The sequence below is a fragment of the Macaca nemestrina genome, chromosome 2 (genome assembly GCF_043159975.1).
Source record: "Macaca nemestrina isolate mMacNem1 chromosome 2, mMacNem.hap1, whole genome shotgun sequence".
NCBI lineage: Eukaryota > Metazoa > Chordata > Mammalia > Primates > Cercopithecidae > Macaca > Macaca nemestrina.
The window spans coordinates 160,374,598-160,398,890 of NC_092126.1; the positions used below are offsets into that span (position 1 = coordinate 160,374,598).

The 24,293-nt window shown below is 52.0% G+C and overlaps 1 protein-coding gene across 1 annotated transcript in view; it reads left to right on the top strand.

Annotated features, from left to right (window-relative positions):
- The first annotated feature begins 964 nt into the window (after positions 1–964).
- The window catches only part of LOC105470270 (adenylate cyclase 5), a 165,308-nt gene continuing 141,979 nt past the window's right edge, over positions 965–24,293 (top strand). The window contains exon 1 of the mRNA XM_071092343.1: positions 965–2,656. Within this exon, the coding sequence (XP_070948444.1) occupies positions 1,514–2,656 (1,143 nt within the window). The 5' untranslated portion in view covers positions 965–1,513. The remainder of the gene's footprint in view (positions 2,657–24,293) is intronic.

Consider the following 24,293-nt stretch of genomic DNA (forward strand, 5'->3'; position numbering starts at 1 on the left):
CCCCAGCCGGGGGCGGGAGAAGACCGCGCTCCACCCAGGTCTGGTAACGGGACCGCAGGCTGGATGCGGCTCCTGGTCCCAGGGAGGGAGGGGCGCAGCGAGAATTTTAGGTGAGGAAGGGGAACTGGGGTGCCAGCGGCCAGGCCTGAGGATGCCCGCGGGGCGCCGAGGCTGGGGCCACGGCCAGGCCGGGGGCGGAGGCGGCCTCGCGCCGCTGTGAGCCGAGGCCCGGGCGGCGCGGGGGGCGGGGAGGCAGCGGGAGGAGGGGATGCGGAGGGCTCTCCGGCGGCGGCGAGCGGGCGAGAAGGGAGGAGCGGCGCGAGCGGCCGGAGCGGCGCAGGGCCCGAAGCGTGCATGGCGCGCCCTGAGCCGGGCTCCCGCGGGCCCCCCCGGAGCGCCTCCCGGGCGCCGCGGCTCTCAGGCGGGCCCCTCTGGGCCGGCTGCTTCTGAGCCCCGGCCCTGGATCTCTGGATGCCTTACTCCTCGGGAGAAGCCTGCCTGCGTTGGGGCAGAACGGCGGCAGCGCTGCGCCGGATTCCGTCCTCCGCCTAGTCGTTCCGCACCGGCCGCGGTGGGCCCGCAGCCGGCGGCGAGGAGCTCGGGGCTTGCGAAGCGGGCGCGACAGCTCTCCGGGCCGGCAGGTCCCGGCCGGCCCCGCTCCGTTTGCGGGAAAGGGGGAAGCGAGAGGGGAAGGGCCGCACCGCAGGAGCCGGTCCCGGACCCGGACCCCGCCCCCTGCGCGGACGCGCCGAAGGCTCGGCTCGGCTTTTGCCGGGGCCACGCTTCCACTCTCGCCGCGGGAGGTGGGGGATGCGGGCGACGGCCCCCCCGGGCTCCAGGACCCTCCCCCCCGGGGCTCCGGAGCTGTTGCTCCGCCCGCCGCCCCCTCCCCCGTCCTCTCCACCTCCCATCCCACCTCCCCACCCCTCGTAAGAAAATAATGCTGGCTGGCGCCCGCACCTCCCAGTCGCTCCCAGTCCGCTGCGAGGAAAGGGCACCCGCAGTGTCTCCTCGCCGGGACCCCCGCCGAGCCTCCCTCGCCGCCGCCGAGCCCCGAGAGCAGCTGGGCTCCGCTTAGGCGGAATCTGCTAGCGCCGCGCCCGGGCACTGCCGGTCCGGGGAGGCACCGCCCGCAAGGACACCGCTCCGTCCCGCCTCGTCCGCAACTCCGGCCCTCGTCGAGCTCGACGCGAGCCAGGATCCCGGACGTCTCTCCGCGTGCGGCGCAGCAGCAGCCCGACTAGTCCCCGCGACCCCTCCTCGGAGGCAACTCCATCTCGGACCTGGGACTTCTGACGAGGATCCTCAGCTACTTCTCACCTCGGGGCTGTGCCCTCCTCCTCCGCTCAGGACGGGGGTGCCAAGATGCCCCGCTGCGGCGCAGGGCCCCGGGCCGCCCTCGACGTGTGACCCTAGCCTGGTCCCCCTGCTCGGCCGTCCGCCCTCCCCTTGGAGACCCCCGGCCCGGCTTCCGGGGGAGGAGGAGGAAGGAGACTACGAGGCCGAGGGGGGGATGTCCAGCTCCAAAAGCGTGAGCCCCCCGGGCTACGCGGCGCAGAAGACTGCGGCGCCGGCGCCCCGGGGAGGCCCCGAACACCGCTCGGCGTGGGGCGAGGCCGATTCCCGCGCGAATGGCTACCCCCATGCCCCCGGGGGTTCTGCCCGCGGCTCCACCAAGAAACCCGGGGGGGCGGTGACCCCGCAGCAGCAGCAGCAGCAGCAGCGCCTGGCCAGCCGCTGGCGCAGCGACGACGACGACGATCCTCCGCTGAGTGGCGACGATCCCCTGGCCGGGGGCTTCGGCTTCAGCTTCCGCTCCAAGTCCGCCTGGCAGGAGCGCGGCGGCGACGACTGCGGTCGCGGCAGCCGCCGGCAACGGCGGGGCGCGGCCAGCGGGGGCAGCACCCGGGCGCCCCCTGCGGGCGGCGGCGGCGGCTCGGCGGCGGCGGCTGCCTCGGCGGGCGGGACGGAGGTGCGCCCTCGCTCGGTGGAGGTGGGCCTGGAGGAGCGGCGGGGCAAGGGGCGCGCGGCCGACGAGCTGGAGGCCGGCGCCGTCGAGGGCGGCGAGGAGTCCGGAGATGGCGGTAGTTCGGCAGACTCGGGCTCGGGCGCGGGGCCCGGCGCGGTGCTGTCCCTGGGCGCCTGCTGCCTGGCGTTGCTGCAGATATTCCGCTCCAAGAAGTTCCCGTCGGACAAACTGGAGCGGCTGTACCAGCGATACTTCTTCCGCCTGAACCAGAGCAGCCTCACCATGCTCATGGCCGTGCTGGTGCTCGTGTGCCTGGTCATGTTGGCCTTCCACGCGGCGCGGCCCCCGCTCCAGCTGCCCTACCTGGCCGTGCTGGCGGCCGCCGTGGGCGTCATCCTCATCATGGCTGTGCTCTGCAACCGCGCCGCCTTCCACCAGGACCACATGGGCCTGGCCTGCTATGCGCTCATCGCCGTGGTGCTGGCCGTCCAGGTGGTGGGCCTGCTGCTGCCGCAGCCGCGCAGCGCCTCTGAGGGCATCTGGTGGACCGTGTTCTTCATCTACACCATCTACACGCTGCTGCCCGTGCGCATGCGGGCCGCGGTGCTCAGCGGGGTGCTCCTGTCCGCCCTCCACCTGGTCATCGCCCTGCGCACCAACGCCCAGGACCAGTTCCTGCTCAAGCAGGTAGGGGCCCACCTGGCCACCGGGGCTGGATTGCAGGGCGGGCAGGCCTCAGCTTGACTCCAAAGAAAGGGATCCCACCCTCACCCTTTCGAATGGTGAAAAGAGCCAGAGAGACAGGGCTTGGCCATGTAGGCTGTTTGGGAGCTTCTTACCCCGCTCTGAGCCGCAGCGGCTTCGTTTACAAAAAGACTGCCCTTGTGTCGTTTGCAGTGTTCCTTGCCCCTTAGATAACGTATACTGAACTGTAGCCATCACTGTGGGAATGCAGTGAGGAAGGAAGGTTGGAGGAGAAAATGATAAGGAGTGTTTCCCATCTCTTCCTGAGCTTCTGTTCTTATATACAAAAGGCCTCTAACAAAACTGGCTGGACCCTCTAGCAACCACCCCCTCCTGAGTGCCACTGCTGCTTTGTTAATCCAGACCTGGATAGAGGGTTGGTGAGGGGACACCCTGCACCGCTTGCTCAGTGGTAAGGAGGAGATAGCATGAGCCTGCCACCTGTCTAAGTCTGGGGATTTGGAAGCTGGAGATATCCCTGAACTTGCAGGAGGACTGACAAGTTTGTTTCACTTAGCAAAGTGCCCCAAGCCAAAAAGCTGCCCTTAGCTAAAGTGAGAAGGAGCCTCTGAGATGTGTGTGGTGGCAATTCCCCTTCCGGCCTGAGCAGAAGGCTGTTGTTGAACATCATGACCCCTTCAAGTGGGTGCCCCTGGTCATTGCTTGTGGTAGGGACATTTTATCCCTGCTGGGATTTGTTGGCTGAGCCTAGAACTGTAGGTTCAGGAAGAAATACAACTTTTGCCTGGTTAACTGGTGACTCTCTTAAAGGCTTCTGGGAGAGGGGCATGTTGGCCATCCTGACCTCAGGGTGAGAGGAGCCCCCTGACATCCATACCATATCTCCCTTTAGTGTCCTGTGGTCTGGTTTCCTGGTCCTCATCCATGATTGCTTCTGAACCTGCTTGTTTGCATGCTGCTCCACTGTGAGAGTCCACTGGGCCCTTGCTACAGGCAAGTCTCTTCACCTTGGACCCCAGTGCACACATCCCCCCACTGGTGTCTGCCTTCTCGAATAGAACCTCTTAAGGGTTTTCCATTGTCATTGCTTTCCTCCATGTCTCCTCTTCTAGTGCCTTCCCTTAGACTTTTATCCTCTTGAGTACCGCATCTTTCTTGAGTTGCTCTCCTGTGCCCCCTGGCTTCCTGGACACAGTATTCTCCCATAGGGAATAGCACTGTTATGGGTTTCAGGGCTCTGGGCTCTAGCTGAACCTGCAAGGTGCTCTGTGACTGGGAGGGAGGGGACACACAAGCTCTCTGGGCCTTTGCTACCTTTTCTAGAGAATGAGAGGATTGTTTATGTCCCTTCCACTTCTAACATTCTCTGCCCCAAGCCGTACCCCTACAAGGAACCTTCTCCTTCCATTCCAACCACACTGGTCTCTTGGTCTTCTGCATGATTAACAATAGAGTCAGAGGCACAGAGTGGAGCACTTATTCATTCTCCAGTGTCCACTGGTCTTGCTGTCTGTCCAGTGTAACCTCCATGGATGCACAAATCCCAAGGTATATGTGTTTTTCCTCCTCCATTCTCTCACCCTTACCTAGCACAGTGCAGAGTACTTAGTAGGAGTTTAATCACTGCTTGCCAGTATAGTTGGGGTCCAGTGAGTGGAGTAGGTGGGGCTGTTGATGCTAAGTTAAAAGTTTTTTTCTGATCTGAGATCAGAAGAAAAAAAAATATTTAGAGACTAGCTTTGAAGAAGCCTTTTGAGAGGTGGTGGTTTAAAAGTTACTACCATTGTCAGTGCTTATAAAAGCCCCAACTCTTTTGACCCGAGGACTCGTGCTTTCAGGCAGTTGTTGTATCTTTGGGGACTGCTCCTGATTTGGGTGGATGTAGCTTTTCTGTAGAGGAAGGGGCATGTCATCCATGTGGAGATTTTCAGGATAATTCAGGGTATTTTGTGAACCAAACTTGGGACACAAGGTCTGTTTACAGCTATAGGTATGGTTTCTCCTGAGGGAGGTTGGAGTCAGATCCCAGGAAAGGGGTGCTGAACCTGGGGGAACCCCAGTTCCACCTTAGCATGAAAATACCATTGCAGCAACAGATTGTCTGTCTGACTGACTTCCCCTTCTGGTTCCTTAGGCAAATCCCTCTCCCTTCTCTCCCCACCCCCACTGGCTCCTGCCCTGTTCTTCTTTTACCCATTTTGGTCTTTAGACCTTTGCAAGGCTGTAGGATTTTGGGTGGATTTACACTTACTTTATATGATCTGCTCTGAGTGGTGCAGAGCTTGTTATGAGTGGTTCAAGACAAGGGAATGCAAACATTTCCTCTATTTGGCTTCAGAGAAAACTGTATCTTTTTTTGTTTGTACTTGATTTACCCTTTTGATTATGCTTCATATAAAATTTGTCTTTCTTGAGCAAACCCTGCTGGCTGGTGGGGGAAGTCCAGCATCAACCTCTGCCTCAGGTTACTCCAGAGCAGCAGGCGTGTGAGAGTGGTTTGGATTAGATGCCTTGTTCTTTTCTTTGATGAGACACATGTCCAGGGAAATGGGTGGCAATGAGCAGTTCCTATGTTGGGGCTTTGGGAATTCTCCATTTGGTGGCTTGGGCACATAGTAGGCCCTCAGTAAACTGGACTGGCATTTCTTCACTGCTCCTCTTGCAAGGCTGGACCCCTCCCCGTTTGCTCAGGTCCTCAACATCATTATCTGACCTGTGTATTTTATTCTTCTTCAGCCTCTCTTATGTGTGGGGCTCTGCCCTTGGCTCCAATTAGGAGAAGCGTTTGGCTTCTTAACTAGTGGCTCCTGACGGTTTTGACTCAAGGGAGGAACAGGACACAAGGTGCCACAGTCCCTCTTGGTAGGATGGTGTTTCTTCCCTTCTCTGTCCCTCTGGCTCTGTCCCTAGTGTTTGTCACCCTCCCCCTCGGCTCCTTCTCTCTCTCTGCCTGCTCCTTTCCTCTCTGACTTCCTTTCTCTTCCCTCTCCCTCTGATCCCTGTTACTGTCTGCCCACCTCGCCTCTCTGCTGCCTTCCTGCAGGCTCTGCTTTGCCATCTCTCTCTCCCCATTCGAGGCCTCTCAGCCTCTTCTGTGCTCTTGTCTCACTGTCGTCTCCTGTCTCCTCGCTGGGGTATAGTAGGAGCGTCACGGGGTTGTTTTTTTCCTCCTCCTTTGCCTGTTAGAAGTCCCTCTGCTACACCCATACCATAAATAACACTGGAGCATCTGCCAAACACATTCCTCACTTGTGTTAATAGGCTGCAATGATGCCGGAGCCTGTTGCCATGGCAACCTCATTTTTGTTTGACTGTATCCCACTCTGCTACATAAAGCTTCTGCACGCACTCACACAAAAACAAGCATGCTCACACAACTATTACATATGCTTAGCTATTAACGATTATTTTGGAGAAGGCATCGTTGTGTCCTGTGGGGGCGGGATAGTCATTTGCACTCCAGGAGATGAGCAGCTTTATGGTCTGGCGTGACTGTAGGTGATAATGGATGGAAGAGCTCTTTGAAAAGTGGAGAGTCCTGTTCAAATATGGGATATTATTATTATGCATCCACATTCAACCTGCCTGATATGGTTTCTGAGGAGAAGATTCTGACCCCACGTGGATCCCCATGAGCTTGGGGGAGCCGCTAGGGGTTTTCCCTGCAGTGTGGGACAGCCCATCTCCCACCCCACCCTGTCTTTCCTCAGCTTCTTAGGCGCTTCCCCCTCCCCCTTGCAGAGGCACTCAGTGATTTCCTGCATTTCTTCTTTTGTGCTTGTTTGAACCTACAACTGTCGCCAGTTGTTCCAGTGATCAGAAAGACACAGGCGCTGTGTGGGTGAAATTCTATGACTGTGAGCACGTGTGTCTGTAGCGAGGAGGCAAGTGAGGGGTGGGGGTAGGGATATGGACCAAGATTCGAGGCTGTGGCCGTTCAGGGGTGCATGTGTGTATGTGAGCATGTGCACATCTGTCTATCTGGTATGAGGCTGACCCAGGTGGTGGACGTGGGCCTGGGAAGTCTTTGTGTTAACTTTGAAAGATCATGGCAGCCTGTCCTATTTATTCTTGGCTGGTACTTGGCTTCCCCTGGCCATTTGCTTTTCTGGTCCTGGGTCTTGATGGTTCTTCAGACCTTGACCTCTGGCTCCCCAGGGAAGTACCTGGGGCTCTTCTGACTCCATGGAGTCCCTCTCTTCTCTTTCAAGAACCTTTCCTGCTACCCACCTGCTTAGCAGCCCAGCCCAGTAAGCCCTGCTGAAGAGCTGCCACCTTGCTCTGGAACTTGGCCCAGAGGCCTGTCTGGTGGATCACTCTGACTGCCCAATGTGAGACGCTGGGTAGACTGGAGAAAGATACTTTCACCCACAGGCCTGGGTATCGTCTGCCACCAATTACTTCCCCTATCATCTGCATTTCTGGATAGGAGAAATTTGGTGGCAGTGAACTTCAGCAGCAGGCTTAACTCCAGCGCAGCAGCAAGCTGGGGTTGGGGGTTGGCTTTGGGTTTGGAGTGGAGGAGGGTCTGCTTCTCTTACCTCAAGGCTGACTGTATTTGCCGATTATATTTATTGATTGTTTATTAGATCGCTTCTTTCTCCCAGAAGCTAGGAGGGGATATTTGCGGGGAGCAGAAGTGGCTGGGGTGGGGGTCATCTTCTAGATCCCTAGAGTGCCTTCATCCCTGAGGGAAGACTTCAGGAATGGCGGAGACTCAGCGGAGGAGCACAGTGCCCAGCTGCTGTATTTGTGGGAATGTACACTGTTAATAATTCAATCTCAGTGTTCATCTGCAACAGGAGTGTGAGGTCTGTGTGCTGTGGGAGCACAGAACAGTGTGTTCGTGTTTGTCTTTAATGAGGACGTGGATGATGCGTTAAACCCCATCAACCTCACAGAGAGTTTCAAAATCAGTGTTCAAGGCTTGGACAGGAACTCTCCTGTGCATTCAAGCTCTGGCCATGAGTCCCTCTGTCCGAGGGTGTGGCTGGAGCACACGAAGGATGGTGGCCCATGCTCGGGCCAGGCCTTCTCTCCCACAAGAGGTGTGAATGGAACTGCCACCTTGGTCCTCACCAAACAGGGACCCGAGGAGGGAGCCTCCCGTGATGGCACAACCTCTTGCTGAGTGCCTCCTGTCCATGGCTGCCTGCCTGCTACTTCAGTTCACTTTATCTTGGTGGTGGGTGCAACCTGCTGTCATGTGTTTCCCAGGAGTGTAGCCTGCGTTGAGAATGAAAAGTTTGCTCTGTGGGCTTCAACATGATGGTGCCCGTAAGTCCCTTGGATATAGTTACATAAGTGAGGCCCTAGCATCCTTCTCTCATCCATGCTTATCGGATGAGGGTAGCTGGCTCATGGAAGGCAGGATCAGCATTCATTCTTCTCCCAAACACAAAATTGCAAAATTGGAAAGCCCTGCTTTTTTTTTTTTTCCCCCCTTCTTAAGGCAATATCCAAATGTAGGACAGGGAAGATCTCCTTTTACAGCATTGTGAAGAAAGTCTGGGGGTTTCTGGTTAGCGGACAGTGAGCTTAATGTGAGCCCGCATTTTGGAATGGCTGTTAGAAAAGGCCCACAGGATCTTGGTTAGGTTTATAGCCTTATCCAGTTCATCAGAGGATTGAGGCCTGGTCTGAAATACAATGGCCTCCGATTCTAGACTTCAAAGGAGAGTGACCAGTTTTGTAAGGGGAGGGGAAACTTCTGAGAGAGCATTTGAGAGAATGGAGGATATTTAGCTGGGGGAAAAGCAGACCGTATCAGGTAAGAAAACCTAACGCGAAGGGCAAGGTGTTATTGCTGGGATCCCTGTTTTCAGATATTAGAAGAGGGGCTACATTATTTTCTGTTGCTCCCAAGGGTAGGCTTGAGGCAGATGGGCGGAAGTAGTAGACAGGTCTCAGCTCGAGGTAGATGACACCTTTCTAGCCATTGGGGTTGTGGCAGCCAAATCTGGTGCCTCCTGGGTAGCCAGCTCTCCGTCAGTGGAGGTGTTCAAGTGGAGGCTAGATGGCCACCTCCTTGGCTTGTTACTGAGGAAATTGACTGCTTGGTGAAAGTTTGGATGGGTCACTGACTGCATCATTGATTCTTAACCTTGGCTTCTAATAATCACCTGGGAAGTTTTTGAAGAATGCAGACACAGGCCCCACTGGGAAGGTACAACTTCCGAAGGTCTAGGGTGGGGCCCAGGAATGGATCTCTATTTAAAACAACTTGGAGCTGGTTTTCAAAGCTCCCCGGGTGATTTTGGTGACCAGCTCTTAGGTTTGGGATCATTGGCCAAGAAGACTGCTCAGGTTACACCTAAGCCCGGAATTCTGTGGGTCAGTGTCTTGCAATAGAGTGTCAAGACCTCCTAAAGTCCTCCAGGGTGTCCTCTTATCATGCCCATCTCAGCCCCTGTTTAAAAGAAGCACAGTGAGTGCATACATGCAGACTTGTTGGGAGGCATCCAGGTGGGGCTGGTGAGTGTGCACTGATGCACAGATGCAGATCTGGAAGGCGATTGGGTCATAGTGGTGGTGGTAAAACAGGATGAGAGGGGTGCTCAGCCCTGGACTCTCTCTTGCCCCCTCGCCCCAGTCCCCCCTTCCTTTTTGAGGCAAAACAATCTGTGGCTCACCTTTTGAAGGGGAGGTTAGTAGAAAGATGGGCCTAGGTTTGACTTCTGGTTTATTCATTCATTTGTCTGGTGAGTGGATATGAAAACCACTGAAGACATCCCAGATCTAGAAGGGATGGTATAGAGTGTGGAGAATGAGGAAGTCAGGGAGTGGAGGAACAAGACAGGAGATAGGGAAGAATTCCTATTTTCTTCTAAGGGGAGTGTGCCTTAAAGAAAGGAAGAGAAGATTGGAACTGTGAGTATGAAGAGGGGAGGGACTTGGAAGTGGGGGCAGGGCTGTTCTCTGGGAACAATGAGATATGGTCACAAGAGAAAGGGCGGGGTAGGTTAGACAAACAAGCACAAGGAGACAGTAGAGGCTTTATTCTTTAGGCCAGCCTCATGTGTCAGTGTGAAACTGTAATAGGCCCCCCCTCCCTGCCCACTGCCTCTTGCTCTGGTCGGGTTATGAGCTGCTGCATCTGGGCTTGTGGCCTCCTGACCTCACACTTTCATGGTCCCCTCTCCCTTCCCCTTCAGGGCTCCCTGGGCTTTATCACAGAACTCACTGTGGTCCCACTTGGGTTTTGGAGGAAATCCTGAGGGACCCAGTGCCTCACCTCCATCAGTGCTCAGCACACAGTAGGTGCTCAGTGAGGGTTTGAATGAACAAGCTAATGAATGAATGGGTGGTGGGGTGGGTGGACGTCTGCACGCAGACTCTAAGCTCTGCCGAAGTGCTAGACCAACACCTCCACAGAAGGAAGCGACGCAGCTCGGCTTGGAAGCCTATTTTGGTGGGTTGTAATCCTAAACTCTGAGCAGGGCTTCCAAAATCCCTCCTGCTGCAATTTAAAATGTGTGCCTTCTTAGAAACAGAGAGCTGTTGCCTGGCACTGCTGATACTATATCACTTCACAGATTTGAAAACCATCATTAAGTCGTTCTTTCAGCCTTCTCCCTATTTGTTCAGATAATAATCATTTATTAGGTGCCTACCTTACACTAGGCACTGTGCTAGGCCATGGGGTTGCAAAGATGATGGGTTGTGGCTCTGAGGACCGCCTTCAGCCCAGGCTCTCCCACTAAATGTGCCCGTTGGAGGGCTGTTCGTAGATGTCTCACATATAGTGGTCCCTCCTTATCCGAGGGGGGTACAACCCAAGACCCCCAGTGGATGCCTAAAATCACGGATGGTACCAAACCCTACATAACACTATGTTCTTCTCCTGTATAGCTATACTTGTGATAAAGTTTATAAGTTAGTCATAGTAAGAGATTAACAATAATTAATAATAAAATAGAACAGTTTTGACGATATACTGTTCACAGTTTCCGATGGAAGATTCGTTCTTACCGTAGATCTTAACAATCTCAGCATACGATTTTTTTCTTTCCTTATTGATAACTTTTACATTTTCCCTTAAAGAAAGCACTTTAGGGTCTGGGCACAGTGGGACCAGGCAAAGTGGCTCATGCCTGTAATCCCAGCACTTTGGGGGACTGAGGTGGGAGGATTGCTTAAGTCCAGGAGTTTGAGACCAGCTTGGGCAACACAGTGAGACTCCGTCTCTACAAAAATTTTTTTAAAAAGGTTAGTCAGGTGTGGTGGAACGCATCCATAGTCCTAGCTATCTGGAAGGCTGAGTTGGAAGGATCTCTTGAGCCTGGGAGGTCAAGGCTGCAGAGAACTGTGGTCATGCCACTGTACTCCAGTATGGGTGGCAAAGTGAGAGATCCTGTCTCAAAAAAATAAAAAAGAAAGGAAGAAAGTGCTTTAGAGCGTCTCTTTGACATATTCAAACTGCCAGCATCACTACGCTTGCACTTTGAGGACATTATTAAGTAAAACAAGGGTTCCTTAAGCACTGCAGTACTGTGACAGTTGATCTGATAACTGAGCCGGCTATGGGGTGGGGGTAGGTAACACGCACAGCGTGGATCTGCTGGACAAAGGGATATTCATGTCCTGGGCAGGACGAAGCAGGACAGGGAGGTTTCATCACACTACTCAGAATGGTGCACAGTTTAAAAGTTAGAAATTACTTATGTTTGGAATTTTCCAGTGAATATTTTCAGACCATGGTTGACCGTGGGTAACTGAAACCGCGGAAAGCAAAACTGAGGTTAGAGGGGGACTGTTTTACACATATACGGTCGGTGTCAAATAGATTTAGGAAATACTGGGTTAAACAGAATTCTTGGACATTAAAGCTTTTAATATGTAATGGGTATAAGAATTTGCCAAGAGGGGGATATGGCATGAAGCCTTTTTCAAACACATTTGACTCCAGCACCATTTTCCGAAGGAACCTATTGTGGGGAGGGCATTAGTGTTTGTTGGGACAAACTTTAGGACGCACTTCTTCAAGGGCTGGGAGGAGCCTTGAAGTTTCTCAAAATCTAGCCCCTTGCCTCTGGGCCAGGCCTACCCGAAGGCATCTAGATGGGGTTTTTTTTTTTTTTGGTGGCTTTCCTCCCTCAGGAAGGAGATTGCTTAGACTGCATTGGCCTGCTGCCTGCTTTCAAGTCTCATTCTCCATCTGGGTCAGAAATCCTTTATAAAATAAACTGAGGGGGCTGGCGGGGACCAGGGGAATGCCTCCTTTATTTTGCATCAGTTTCTTTTAGGAGTTTTCTGCTGTTGTTATGCATCAGAACAGGTTGGGTCTGCACAATGACCCTTGGTGGGCTTGGGGTCCCTTGAATGTCTTTCTGGAACTTTTTCTTAGCAAGGCACTGAGTGCGTGGCTGCCCATGGGGAAGTAGTGTTAGACCATTCCAGATCAGCCTTCCCCAAATGTTTCTTTCCCATCCCCACTCTCCAAAAGGAGGAAGCTCATAAAGCATATTGATGATAACCTATAGCCTATATTAAGTCTTTACTGCAAACCTGGCACTGGGCTAATCCCTTCCATGCATGACCTCATCTAATCTTCATGTCATCCTTATGAGGAAGACATTTTGTATCCCCATTTTTTTAATTCTACACCACTGCAGAAACTGGGATAAGAGAAGGTAAGTAACTTCCCCAAGGTCACACAGCAAACTTGTAACAGATGGTTCAGCACCCTGCCCATATCCCCTGGGCATGTACCTTTCATTCATACCAGCCAGACTTCCAGCTCCTAGCACCTGAGCGCTTTCGCTGGCCTTAAACCTTGGGGCCTGCGGATAGGGTAGTTCAGAAGTGCCAGGGAGTTACCCCGAGAGCAGCCTTCAACCAGTGGCTGTTTGGCACTGGCAGACAAACGCCCCAGCTCGTTTGACCTCGGGGTTGGGGGAATCCTATTCTGAGGCTGGTGTTCTGCATCGTCTCCTAGAACTGTCTGGAAGGATTAATCTCTAATGGCTCACAGTGGTTACAGGCTTTTGATAACACTCTTCTTTTTGGGGGCTTTCTTTCCTTCCTTTCTCATTTCTCACTCCCCTCCTCCCCTCCTAATGTTTCCCGGGCTCACCTCCCAGAAAAGTCTCTTGTACTCAAATCCTTGTCTCAGGGGCTTTTTTCTAGGGGAATCCAAACAGAAAGTGGAGAAGCCTGCATCCTAACCCGGGTCTGACTTGAACACCAGCGGGGTGGGGAGGCTGCTTACTAAGAACGAAAATGCATAAAGTGCAGACCTCCATGGCAGAGTTGGATCCCTGGGCCTGTCTTGGGCCTCTCTCTTCCATTTGATAGCATGTGCTTATCAACAGCTGATTGATTGCTGGACTTGAGGAATGATATGAAATTTAAAAGACAGTTTTTACTTTATTTTTAAATTTATTATTATTATTATTATTATTATTATTATTGAGATGGAGTCTCGCTCTGTCACCCAGGCTGGAGTGCAGTGGCATGATCTTGGCTCACTGCAACCTCTGCCTCCTGAGTTCAAGCAATTCTCCTGCTTCAACCTCCCAAGTAGCTGGGACTACAGGCATGCCCCGCCATGGCTGGCTAATTTTTGTATTTTTAGTAGAGAAGGGGTTTTGCCATGTTGGCCAGGCTGGTCTTGAACTCCTGACCTCAGATCATCTGCCCGCCTTGGCTTCCCAAAGTGTTGGGATTACAGGCATGAGCCACCATGCCCAGCCAAAAGACAGTTTTTTTAAAAGATAAATTACTTTTTTTAAATTTTTGCTTTGAGACAAGGTCTTACTCTGTTACGCAGGCTAGAGTATAGTGGTGTGATCTTGGCTTATTGCAACCTCTGCTTCTGGGGCTCAAGCAATCCTCCCACCTCAGCCTCCCAAGTAGCTGGGACCACAGGTGCACAACACTATGCCCAGCCATTTTTGGCAATTTTTAAAATAAAAATGGGGTCTTGGCCAGGTATGGTGGCTCATGCCTGAAATGCCAACACTTTGGGAGGCTGAGGCGGGCATATCACAAGGTCAGGAGATGGAGACCATCCTGGCTAACACAATGAAACCCCGTCTCTACTAAAAATACAAAAAATTAGCCGGATGTGGTGGCACGTACCTGTAGTCCCAGCTACTCGGGAGGCTGAGGCAGGAGAATCGCTTGAACCCAGGAAGTGGAGGTTGTAGTGAGCTGAGATTGTACCACTGCACTCCAGCCCGGGCAACAGAGCAAGACTCCATCTCAGAAAAATATAAAAAAAAAAAAAAAAAAAAAAAAGGGGATCTTGCCATGTTGCCCAGGCTGGTCTTGAACTCCTGAGTTCAATCTATGCACCTGCATTGGCCTCCCAAAGTGCTCAGATTATAGGTGTGAGCCACCACGCCCAGCTGAATTTTTACTTCTTAAAAATGTGTGGCTTTCTGGGCCCTTCTTCATTTATACTCTGACCTGTCTTCAGGTTCCTAAGCTGCTGTTGTAAGGTGGCAGCAGAACTTGTGGTCTTAAAAAAAAGGTTTTCTGAGTATGAGAAACAAGGACCCTTGATTTGGGGCATTTCATGCAGGTTCTGAAAGAAGTTATGTGCTGACTAAAGGGTCTGCCAGCTTCCTGGAGAGGCTGTGACATCTCTCAGTCAGTGGAGGACTCAGTCATTGGTTAAATCTTCTTCTACTGAAGTCTGCAGGGACCTCGTCTGTGGAGGCAGTCTCTCTTCAGCATTTCTCTAGTTTTGGCACTACTACAATGAAACCAGCCCAGACCACCGTGCTCAAGCATCTAAAGCTCAGCTGAGTTCAATTCAGTGCTCCCTTACATATTTATTTATTTTTTGGGGACAGGGTCTTGCCCTGTTGCCCAGGCTGGAGTGCAGTGGTGCAATCACGGCTCTTTGCAGCCTTGACCTCTTCAGGTGATTCTTCCATCTCAGCCTCCCAAGTAGCTGGGACTACAGGCATGTGCCACCAGGCCCAGCTAATTTTTGTATTTTTTGTAGAGATGGAGTCTTACTATGTTGCCCAGGCTGGTCTTAAACTCCTAGCCTCAATCAGTCTGCCTACCCTGGACTCCCAAAGTCCTGGGATTACAGGTGTGAACTACTGCGCCCAGCCTCAGTACTCACTTATTAAGCTCTTACTGTGCGTGGCATATACCCAAAGGAGTGAAACATGGCCCTTGCCAGAGAGGGGATTGTCACATATTAGCGGGAGTCCTAGGCCCAGGTCCTCTTGAGGGTCCCTGTGTCATCCTGCATGGTCTGTTAGGGTTAGGGTTAGGGTGGGTGTATGAGTGATGGAGCGAGGAAGGGGAAAGTAGGGCTATAGACCAGAGATTTCTTATCCTGGGTGCACCTTTGAATCCCCTGGGGAGTTTTAAAACTATACCTTAACAAGGCCCACCCCAGATTATTTATATTTAACTCTTGGGATGAGGCTTGGGCATTCCTAGGGTTGACACCTGGACTAGACAGTGGCTCAAATACCAGCCAAAAGGCTCAAATACCTTTATATTTAATTAGCATTTTTTAGGTGACAAAGGACTTGTTTATGTGTGATCTCGTTTGCTTCTCATGGCAGCTCTGACGAGGTGACGTGTTAAAATGAGATAACCATTGGCTTTGGGGCCTGGAGGCCCAGAAGACAGCAGCCCTGACTGTGTAATCCTGGTGGAGTGGCCCTAACCTCTTTTTTTTTTTTTTTTTTTTTGAGACAGAGTTTATCTCCCAGGCTGGAGTGCATGGAGCTATTTAGGCTCACTGCAAGCTCCGCCTCCCAGGTTCACGCCATCCTCCTGCCTCAGCCTCCCAAGTAGCTGGGACTACAGGCGCCCGCCACCACACCCAGCTAATTTTTTGTGTTTTTGGTAAAGACAGGGTTTCACCGTGTTAGCCAGGATGGTCTCAATCTCCTGACCTCGTGATCTGCCCACCTCGGCCTCCCAAAGTGCTGGGATTACAGGCGTGAGCCACTGCACCTGGCCCTGCCCTGACCTCTTTTCAGTCCTTTTTCTCTCCTGTATACACTGGGGGTGATAGATTCCTGATTGACTGGATCTGTTCCTGGGCGCCCCAACTTAATGCAGGTGAGAGCACTCTGTAAGCTGTGAGGCGGGTTACAGACGTATGATGCCGACGTGGTTTTGGAGAGGAGTAAATAAGAGGCTCAAAGAGGTGAACTGACCCCATTCAGGTTACATTGCTAGTTAGTTAACTTTGGAGCTGCTGTGCAAATTCAGATCTCTGACTCCAAACCCAGTGCTCTTTTCAGAGGTAGGGCAGTGCTAGGTCCTCCCTGTGGTGCTTTCAGAAGCTGTGTGGAGGGCCCAGCTGCTCTCAGGCAGTTGTCTCCGTTTGGTTTCGGAATGCGTGGCTTTTTATTTGTAACGGCCTTCCTTTCCCCATGGTGTCTGGTTCAGATGGGCATTAAATGGATTGTCATTTCCTGAGCTGTCATTGGTGCTGTGCTGAAGTGTTTGTTTAGGGGGCAGCTGGGATCAACTGTTTACCTATGAAGAGCTCCTGAGTGGTTTTATGGATGACTGAGTAGGGACTGAGACCCAGAAGAGGTATCAGAAGTGATGTTACGACAGCTCACCTCTGGGGTGAGGCTGCCGCACAGCCTGTCTTCTGGTGGCATAAGTGAGACGGGGAGGGAAGGGAGGAGCCTGCTGGGGACCCATCAGGATCACCTCTTGGTACAGCCCTGGAAGTCGGACCCGGGGTCTCTCTGTTGAGTAGCATTCAGTAGATAGAGCTTAGTGCTTACTAGAGCGTTTCTAGGGTGTCTCTAAAGCCCAGTTCCCCGGCACCATCAACACCCTAAGAGATACCCCAGTATCCTTGAGCTGTGCTTCAGATTCAGTTCTGTTCCTGTCACTCTTCTTAAGAAAGCTAAAGGAAAATGAAACTCATTTGCTAAGTAGATCTTTGAGATTATATTTTCACATTTTCTTTTGGGGGTGGGAAGGCTGTTTGTTTGTTCATTTAATGTGCCCTAGTCCCCAGTCTTCCTCTGGCCAAATCCCTTTCCTGTAAGCATTTCACCACGCTGAGTGGAAGGAATCCATCTGCCCCCTTGACTGGCTCCCTGTAGGTGATGCCAGCTTGGAAGTGTCTTGGCTCTGGCACCTCAGCTGAGCAGGCTGCAGAGGGACAGGGGCCTGAGCTGAACCCTGGGTGAGCAGTGTGGGCTTGCACTCCTCTGGGGCCCTGCCTGCCTTTGTGGCATCTGACACCAAGAAACATCCCCTTCTTTTTCTCTGTAGCACTTTGCTGGTTTGTAATTTTTCTCAGTAGCTTTGTTTATGTGCCTTTCCACTGGACTGTTGGCTGTCTGAGGGCAGGGATCTTGTCTGTTTCAATCCCCAAATATTTGCTGAATGTTATTGACTTTTAGATCCCTACTTGCCCAGCACTGTGGGAAGAAGGCAGGTAGTGCCCATTCTCAGGTTCCACAGGAGTTCTGACGTTGGCAGGAAGGGGTCCCTCTGGGTGCTTCTTCCTTGGGCTGGCATCTCCTTTACCAGAGCTCTGCTTTTCTTCCTTGTGCCTGAGCTCTGCCTTAGAAAACACTGGTTTTCAACTGGGTACAGTGGCTCACACCTATAATCCCAGCACTTTGGGAGGCAGAGGTAGGAAGATTACTTGAGGCCAGGAGTTAGAGACCAGCCTGGGCTACATAGCAAGTCCCTGTTTCCACACAAAATGAAAAAATTAGCCAGGCATGGTGGCATGTACCCGTGGTCCAGTTAGGAGGCTGAGGCAAGGGGATCACTGGAGCCCAGGAGGTCGAGGCTGTAGTGAGCTGTGATTGCGCCACTGCACTCCAGCCTGGGCACAGAGCAAGACCTTGCTTAATTAAAAAATAAATAAAAATAATAAAAATAAGTAAAACAAAAAATAGAAAACACTGGTTTTCATCTCCTCTCCCTTTCTGGGATCCCCCACTGTGCTGTCAGGCCATGTCGGGAGGGGCTGTGTTGCCCCATTTTTCTCTCCCTCCACCCGGTTCCTTCTCGAATCTTTCTTCTGGTGTCTTTTCCTGCCTGCTGCCTCCTCCCCACTTCTCTCTTTGCAGCTGTTAAGATGCAGGAGGACCGCAAAGACTTGACAAGAGGCAAGTTCCTGGGCATATTGAAGGACAATAAATATGAGTGTGGATCAGTACACAAATTCCAAAGAGGATTGTTCATTCTTTTCAAAGCAGTCCCAGGAAATAGCAGTTCCTGCAGTGCCTTTTCAACTTCCTTGTAGTTTACTGCCATGTATTACAGTGCATGTGTCAGCCTCAATTTTTCACCTTGAATGCCCGGGGCTGAGACTTAGGCTTTCTGGGTGGGTTAACCCCAAGGAGTCCATCAGAACTTAAGGTGTGGGAAGTAAAGGCATGTCAAGGAGCTTTCACCTAATCCCAGTGCCCAGGCACATTGACAGTGGCTGGGCATCAGCGTTTTGTAACGCTCTGGGTAATTCTGATGTGCACCAAGATTGAGAACTACTGCCCTCAGCCTCCCTCATCAGTGGAGGGGTCATGTGATGACACCGAGTATGATTTATGGCTGTATTGAAAGGCAAGTTGTTTATATCTAAAGGGTTTATTGTGGTGATTCAGTAGGAGTGATGGCCACTAAAAATGATTGCAGGCGTGTAAGAGGGGAAGAAAACTTGGTTGGTGGTTGGTATAAAAACCTTGTCAGGCAAGGCTGTGGCTTAGTATATTTATGTTGCTCTTATCACCAGCAATTAACCCCAAATGTGGCTGGATAAATGGCTTAGTGCAGTGCTGTAATAACTGCAAGAATATTTTGGGAAATGACTGTTACACATGGCTGATAAACTGACCATCTTAGCAGAGCAGCAAACCTCACTGAACATTCCTGAAGGCTTGTTAGCTACAAACAAATGCCTATTGATCCATCAAATATTAACTCTATTAGCTCTTTCCTCCTTGTTTTTTTTTTTTTTTTTTTTTTTCTTTTGAGAGAGCCTTGCTCTGTTGTCCAGGCTGGAGTACAGGGCTATTCACAGGCACGATCATGGTGCACTACAGTGTTGAGCTCCTGGGCTCAAGTGATCCTCCTGCCCCAACCTCCTGAGTAGGGAGGATATGATATTTCACTTTTGATTAGGGAGAAATTGTATAAACACCTGTGGCCTTAAAACCCTCAGCAGTGTTCTTTAGTCTTTGTGAGTTTCTCTTTGACTCCACTGTAAACTAGAAGTGTCTGTAGTAGATGCTCAATAAATAGCTGCTGGCTGGATGAATGAATTTGTTCCAGGTTACTCAACAGGTAGATAGCAGTGTTTGTCCAGCACTAGTACTTTTTCTTCACCTCTGTAGCTCATGAGAAGCACGGAATTATATAGCTGGCAACTCCCCATATGCGTTTGTTATTAGCATATGTGGCCAAGACTAGGAAAGTAAAGAAGGGTGATGTGCAGGGTGAGGAAAGGATGGGGCTTGTACCCTCAGAGGATTTCCTTCCTGTCCTCTGTGTGGTCAGTTAATTTCTAGCACCTTTAGATCACGGCAAGAAGGGCAAGGACCCTTCTGCTGCAGGTCCGGGCTCTGGGAGAACAGAGAAGCAGATGAAGCTGGGGTCTGTCTGAGGACTGAAAAGGTTGGCAGGCACCAGCTGTGGGGCTGGGACCTGGGGCCTGGGAAGCATCCCTAGCCAGGACAGGGAGATGTCCTCAGGTTAAATCCTCCACGAATGACCACATGTGGATTGTGATGTGGTCTTTCTTTGGAAAGGGGTTATCTGGGGAGAGTTAATTTTGGATTTTGCTTTACACTTATTTTTAAAGTGGAATATTTCTCCAGCATTGGTGACAATGGCCTAGAAAAGCCCGTTAGTCACCATCTGACATCTTCCCTGTGCGGGGTGTTGCTGCCTTTGCTTCTTTCCCACCTGACGCCTGTGGGGCTGATTTCGGTCCTCCTCCGAGGCCTCAGGGTGATTTCACTGGCAGACGGTGCTGTGAGGAACTCCTGCTGGGCCTGAAGTGGTGTCAGCCTCTGCTCCCATCCTGGGGTGTCCGGGAGCCAGGCGAGCTTGTGGGGTGGTGGGGAGCCACATTGGAGGATGCGATGGTGTCTAGGCGAGGCCTGTCCCTGTGAGTCCAGATCTGTAAGGCTGAGTCCGGCCTGTATTCCCCACAGTCTTTTTGCTCTTTGCTTTCCCTCTGTGTCTTCTGGAAGTCACCCTCAGTCTGGGACTTAAGGAACAGGTCTAATTTCTCTTCAGGGAACTGAAAGATATGGAATGCTCATCCTGTGTTCCCTGGGTCTCCTCTAGGTTCCTTTGTGGAGCAGGAAGAGGGTCTCTCTGTGTTTGCCGTGGGCAGATGTGGGAGGCTGTGCTGAGGGCGTGGGGGAATGGAGGAGATGCTGACCTGCACGCTTTGTCGAGAGGTGGGAGAAGGGCTGAGGCCGGTATTCACTCCCTACCCAGGGCGAGCTGCCCCCGCTGACTTTCCTGCTGGGTCTCCACACCCCACCCCCAGGGCAGCCGTTGGGGCGGGTGAGCTGGGGAGGAACAGTTGGGGTTGAACGTGGGTATGGGGTGGGGCAGCCTCTTCCCCAGCAGAGTGCGGTTGCTCAGAGTCTTGGGTTTTTCAGAAGCTGAGAAGTCTGGGCCGGCCACACAGGTGGGATATGCCACTCTGATGGTGCATGTGCAGCCCATACTCTTCCACCTGCTGTTCCCTGACCATGCCTGTCCCCTGCCCTCTTGAGGATGGGCCATCAGGTGGTTTTAGAGGAAGGTGCCTCGCTCTGTTGCTATCATTCTGTTGCTCTGTCACTTGTGAATGTGGCAGCCTCTGTGTTTCTGTGAACTCCAGAGCCCCCTCAGTGAAGAAGCCTTCAGGATGCTGCGTGATTGGCAGGTGGGGGTGGGTGGGCCATGCTCCTGAGATGAGGGAACTTACTTTGCCTTCTGCTCTGAGGAGAGGCAGGCTTTGTGGTCTCAGATGAGGGGGCTGAGCACAGATACTCACTGGGGCAGGGTTGGGGGGATCCTCCTTTTCTCTGGGGTCCCCTCTAGATTTGGAAGTATCCTAACAGCCAGCCAGGTGTGGGGACCATGGCATCTAGCGGTCTTTGGGAACAGCAGCTCTTTCTTTTCCATGCAGCAGCTTGTGCACTTTCCTAATGAGCCCCTGGGGCTCTGGGCATGGAGAGGAAACGGGAGGCTTTGTCCCTGCCTTTGCAGAATGTTCAGTCTGATGGAAATCTACTTTTAGGAGATGCCCAGCCTAAAAATAATAGGCAATACAAATATTGCCAGTCCCTACCATTTATGACGCACAGAGTGTCAGTCACGGTGCTGAACACTTAGTAGCTCATTTGATCCTCATAATCTCCCATTAGGTTGGTATTGTCTTTTTATTTTTCTTCAGATGAGAACCTTTTATGGATAAGGAAATTGAAGTTCAGAGAAGCTAAGTGACTTGCTTAAGGTTGCACAGTTAAAAAGTGATATGATGGGGCTCCAGTGCTCGCACTCTGAACCACTACTCCAGTAGCTCACAAACGTGGGTGTGCAAGAATTCCCCAGGAACTCTGTTTAAAAATTTGATTCCTGGGCCCCTTGTCAAGAGAGTCTGATCCAGTGAGTCTGCAGTAGAGCCCAGGAATCTGTATCCCAAATAGGCACCCCCCTCCAAATTAGAGGCATGTGCCCTGGGGATGCAGTTCTACCATCCAGTGCTCTTCCCAGGGGGAGAACAGATTGAAGTTATCAGGTTCTCCTTTCCCTGAAGTGATGGGGAGTGGCAGGCCCCTCTGAGAGACAGAAGTTTCTATGTTCACTGCACCAGGAGGTGGGCTCAGGAAGGGCACAATATGATGGTTACATTGAGAGTGGAGGGGAACTTCCTGCTGAGCCTATGCCTGGTGATTCTCAGAAGACAGAGCTAGAGGAGGCTTTGAAGGAAGCAAGGGAGCCAGGAGATGGAGACACTCTAATCCAGAGAGCAGGAGCTAGGAAGTAGCCTGGTTGCAGAACATATGTCAACAGCCAGAGAGAGGAGGCAGACAAAGGGATTTTCAGGTGACTGCAGGGACACCGATTGTTACACTACAGTGCATGACTGCAGGCACAAAAATCCTGTCAAGAAGACATCCACCACTGCCTCAGTTTCCTTGTCTGTACAGCAAGATCAGACGGTTCCTGAAGGTCCTGCCTGTGTGTGCCATAAAGGGTGCCCTTGTTCAAATAAGAAGGGACTGTACTCCAGGGACAGGGAGTGCTGTGGGGATGAATGTACTACAAACCTGGAGAAGCAGATAGTCAACAAGGCCGGGTGGTGCATGGTTCTCAAATATTTCTTTCTAGACTCGACCTCAGACATGGGTCCCTGTCCATTGATCCTCCTAGTCACTGTCCCTCCATCTGCTTGAACCGAGCATGCTTCTAAACAAAATTCCTCATCATCCCTAACCTGACTTTATTTTTGTTATTATCAATTCTCTCTTTGCTTAGGTGCTGGTGTTAAATGATTGTTGAACTGAATTATTTAACAAATATCTACCATGTGTTAGGCACCGAGAAACCAAGACGAACAAGCCACAGACCCTGTCCTCAACAGCAAACCTGTAAATATTGTCACCTGTGTCAAGCTGCGTTCTAAGTACTTCTGTTCACTCCGTTAATCTCCACAGTAGTCCTATGAAGTAAGCACTGATATTGTCACCCACATCTAGTAGATGAGGACATTGAGTATGGCAGGTTAAGTAACTTGTCCAAGCTCATACAAGGAACTGGGCAGCCTGGCTCTGGGGTCTGGTCTCTTATACATCACCACCTCCCAAGTCCAGTGGAGGGTCCTAGGAGACTTCCCAAAAAAGATGTTCTCTGAGCTAGCTTAGAGAATGAATAGGGGTTTCCATGTGCAGAGACATGGGAAAGGGCAGCCCTCACACAGGGAACAGCAGGAGCGAAGGCATGGAGGCAAGAAACTAAACCAGGGGCCAGGGAGAGTGGCCAAGGAATATGGTGGTAAAGGCGAGGCTGGCTGGGAAGTGGGACTGGGTTGGAAAGTGTATAGACGTCCGCACCAATACATTTGGGTTTCTTGGAGGGAAAGGAGATTTCTAGAAAGCTGTGTGCAGAAAAGTAAGTAGATATGGTCCCACCTGTGATTAGAAAGGTGGCTCTAGCATTAGGGCATGGAGGTGGTCTACAGAGGGAGAGCCTGGAGGCCAGTGATGGGTGTGGTGGCTGCTGCCTTTGTCCAGGGAGGCTGGAAGAGGTCCACTAAGGGAGCTGGAGGGCTAGGGCCACAGGGAGCCCCTGGGCATCTGACTGTTAGTGTCTTCCTACCTTGGTTACCAATGGCGCTAAAACTTGTCCCTCATGTCCCCCAATCAGGAGATCTTCTCCAGCCTCTGGGGAACCAGATATCACCTCTTCCCCAGGGGACTTGGATGGATCCCAAAGGCCTTCCTCCTCTTCCTGGGCTTGAAATATCCCATATCAGCCTCCTTCCTTCAAATTCCCAGGGCTCTGCCTTCATCCAGGTGTTAAGCACCTGAAGAGTCAACCTCCTAGCTTCTCCTCCCTCTGAAACCTGGGAGCCCACACTCTTGCCAGCCCCCACTGGGTGCCTCTGAGGACCTCATTCCTTGGACCCTGGTGTCTAGGGCACCCCAAGCCCCAGCAGAGCTCCTGGCACTCCTACAGGCTCCTTGTGCCAACCGCCATATAGCTTCCTTTCTCAGGGGCTGCCTGACAAAGTATATACTTAACTCTTCTGTTTATTCCTTGCCCTCCTTCCATCCATAGCCTCTTTAGAATGTCAGCTCTGACTGGGCGCAGTGGCTCATGCCTATAATCCCAGCACTTTGGGAGGCCGAAACAGGCAGATCACCTGAGGTCTCCTAGGAGTTTGAGACCAGTCTGCACCAATATGGTGAAACCCTGTCTCTACTAAAAATAAAAAAACTAGACTGGCTTGGTGGCGCACCCCTGTAGTCCTAGCTGCTCAGGAGGCTGAGGCAGGGGAATTACTGGAACCCGGGAGGGGGCGGTTGCAATGAGCCAAGATCACGCCACTGCACTCCAGCCTGGGCGACAGGGTGAGACTCTGGAAAAAAAAAAAAAAAAAAAAGGAAGAAAAGAGAAAAAAAAAAAGAATGTCAGCTCCTACACATAGGAACTTCATCCTGTTCACTGCTGTCCACCCCCATGCTGCAGGGTGTTTCTCCTTGGCAAGCTCCCTGCCCTTTCTGGGCCTTAGTGCTCTCCTCCATGAAATGGGATATCATGATGCCTGCTCCCCAGAGGGTTGTGTGGAGCATTACGTGTGATGATATAGGCAGAGCACTTAGCACAGGGACTGTACAAAGCCCTCAATAAATGACTCGGGGTCTGTCCCAGATGTGGATGGTTTGTACTTTTAAATTCCCACACATTCCAGGAGAGCTTGTGTTTCTCTGGACTGCCTGTATGTTTGGATGGCAGTAAACAGGCGAGAAGAAAACTGCACTGCCTCCAAAAAGAAGTGGAAGAAGAGCTAGGTCCTGGATCATGGGTTTTACCCTCCCCTGGCCCTGTCCTTATTCTGGCTGTTGGCCACCAAGTGACCGGCACAGACCTTCCAGGAGCCAGGCTGCCCCCAGAACCTGACTGAGACCAGCTTGTGAGCTGGGGCCAG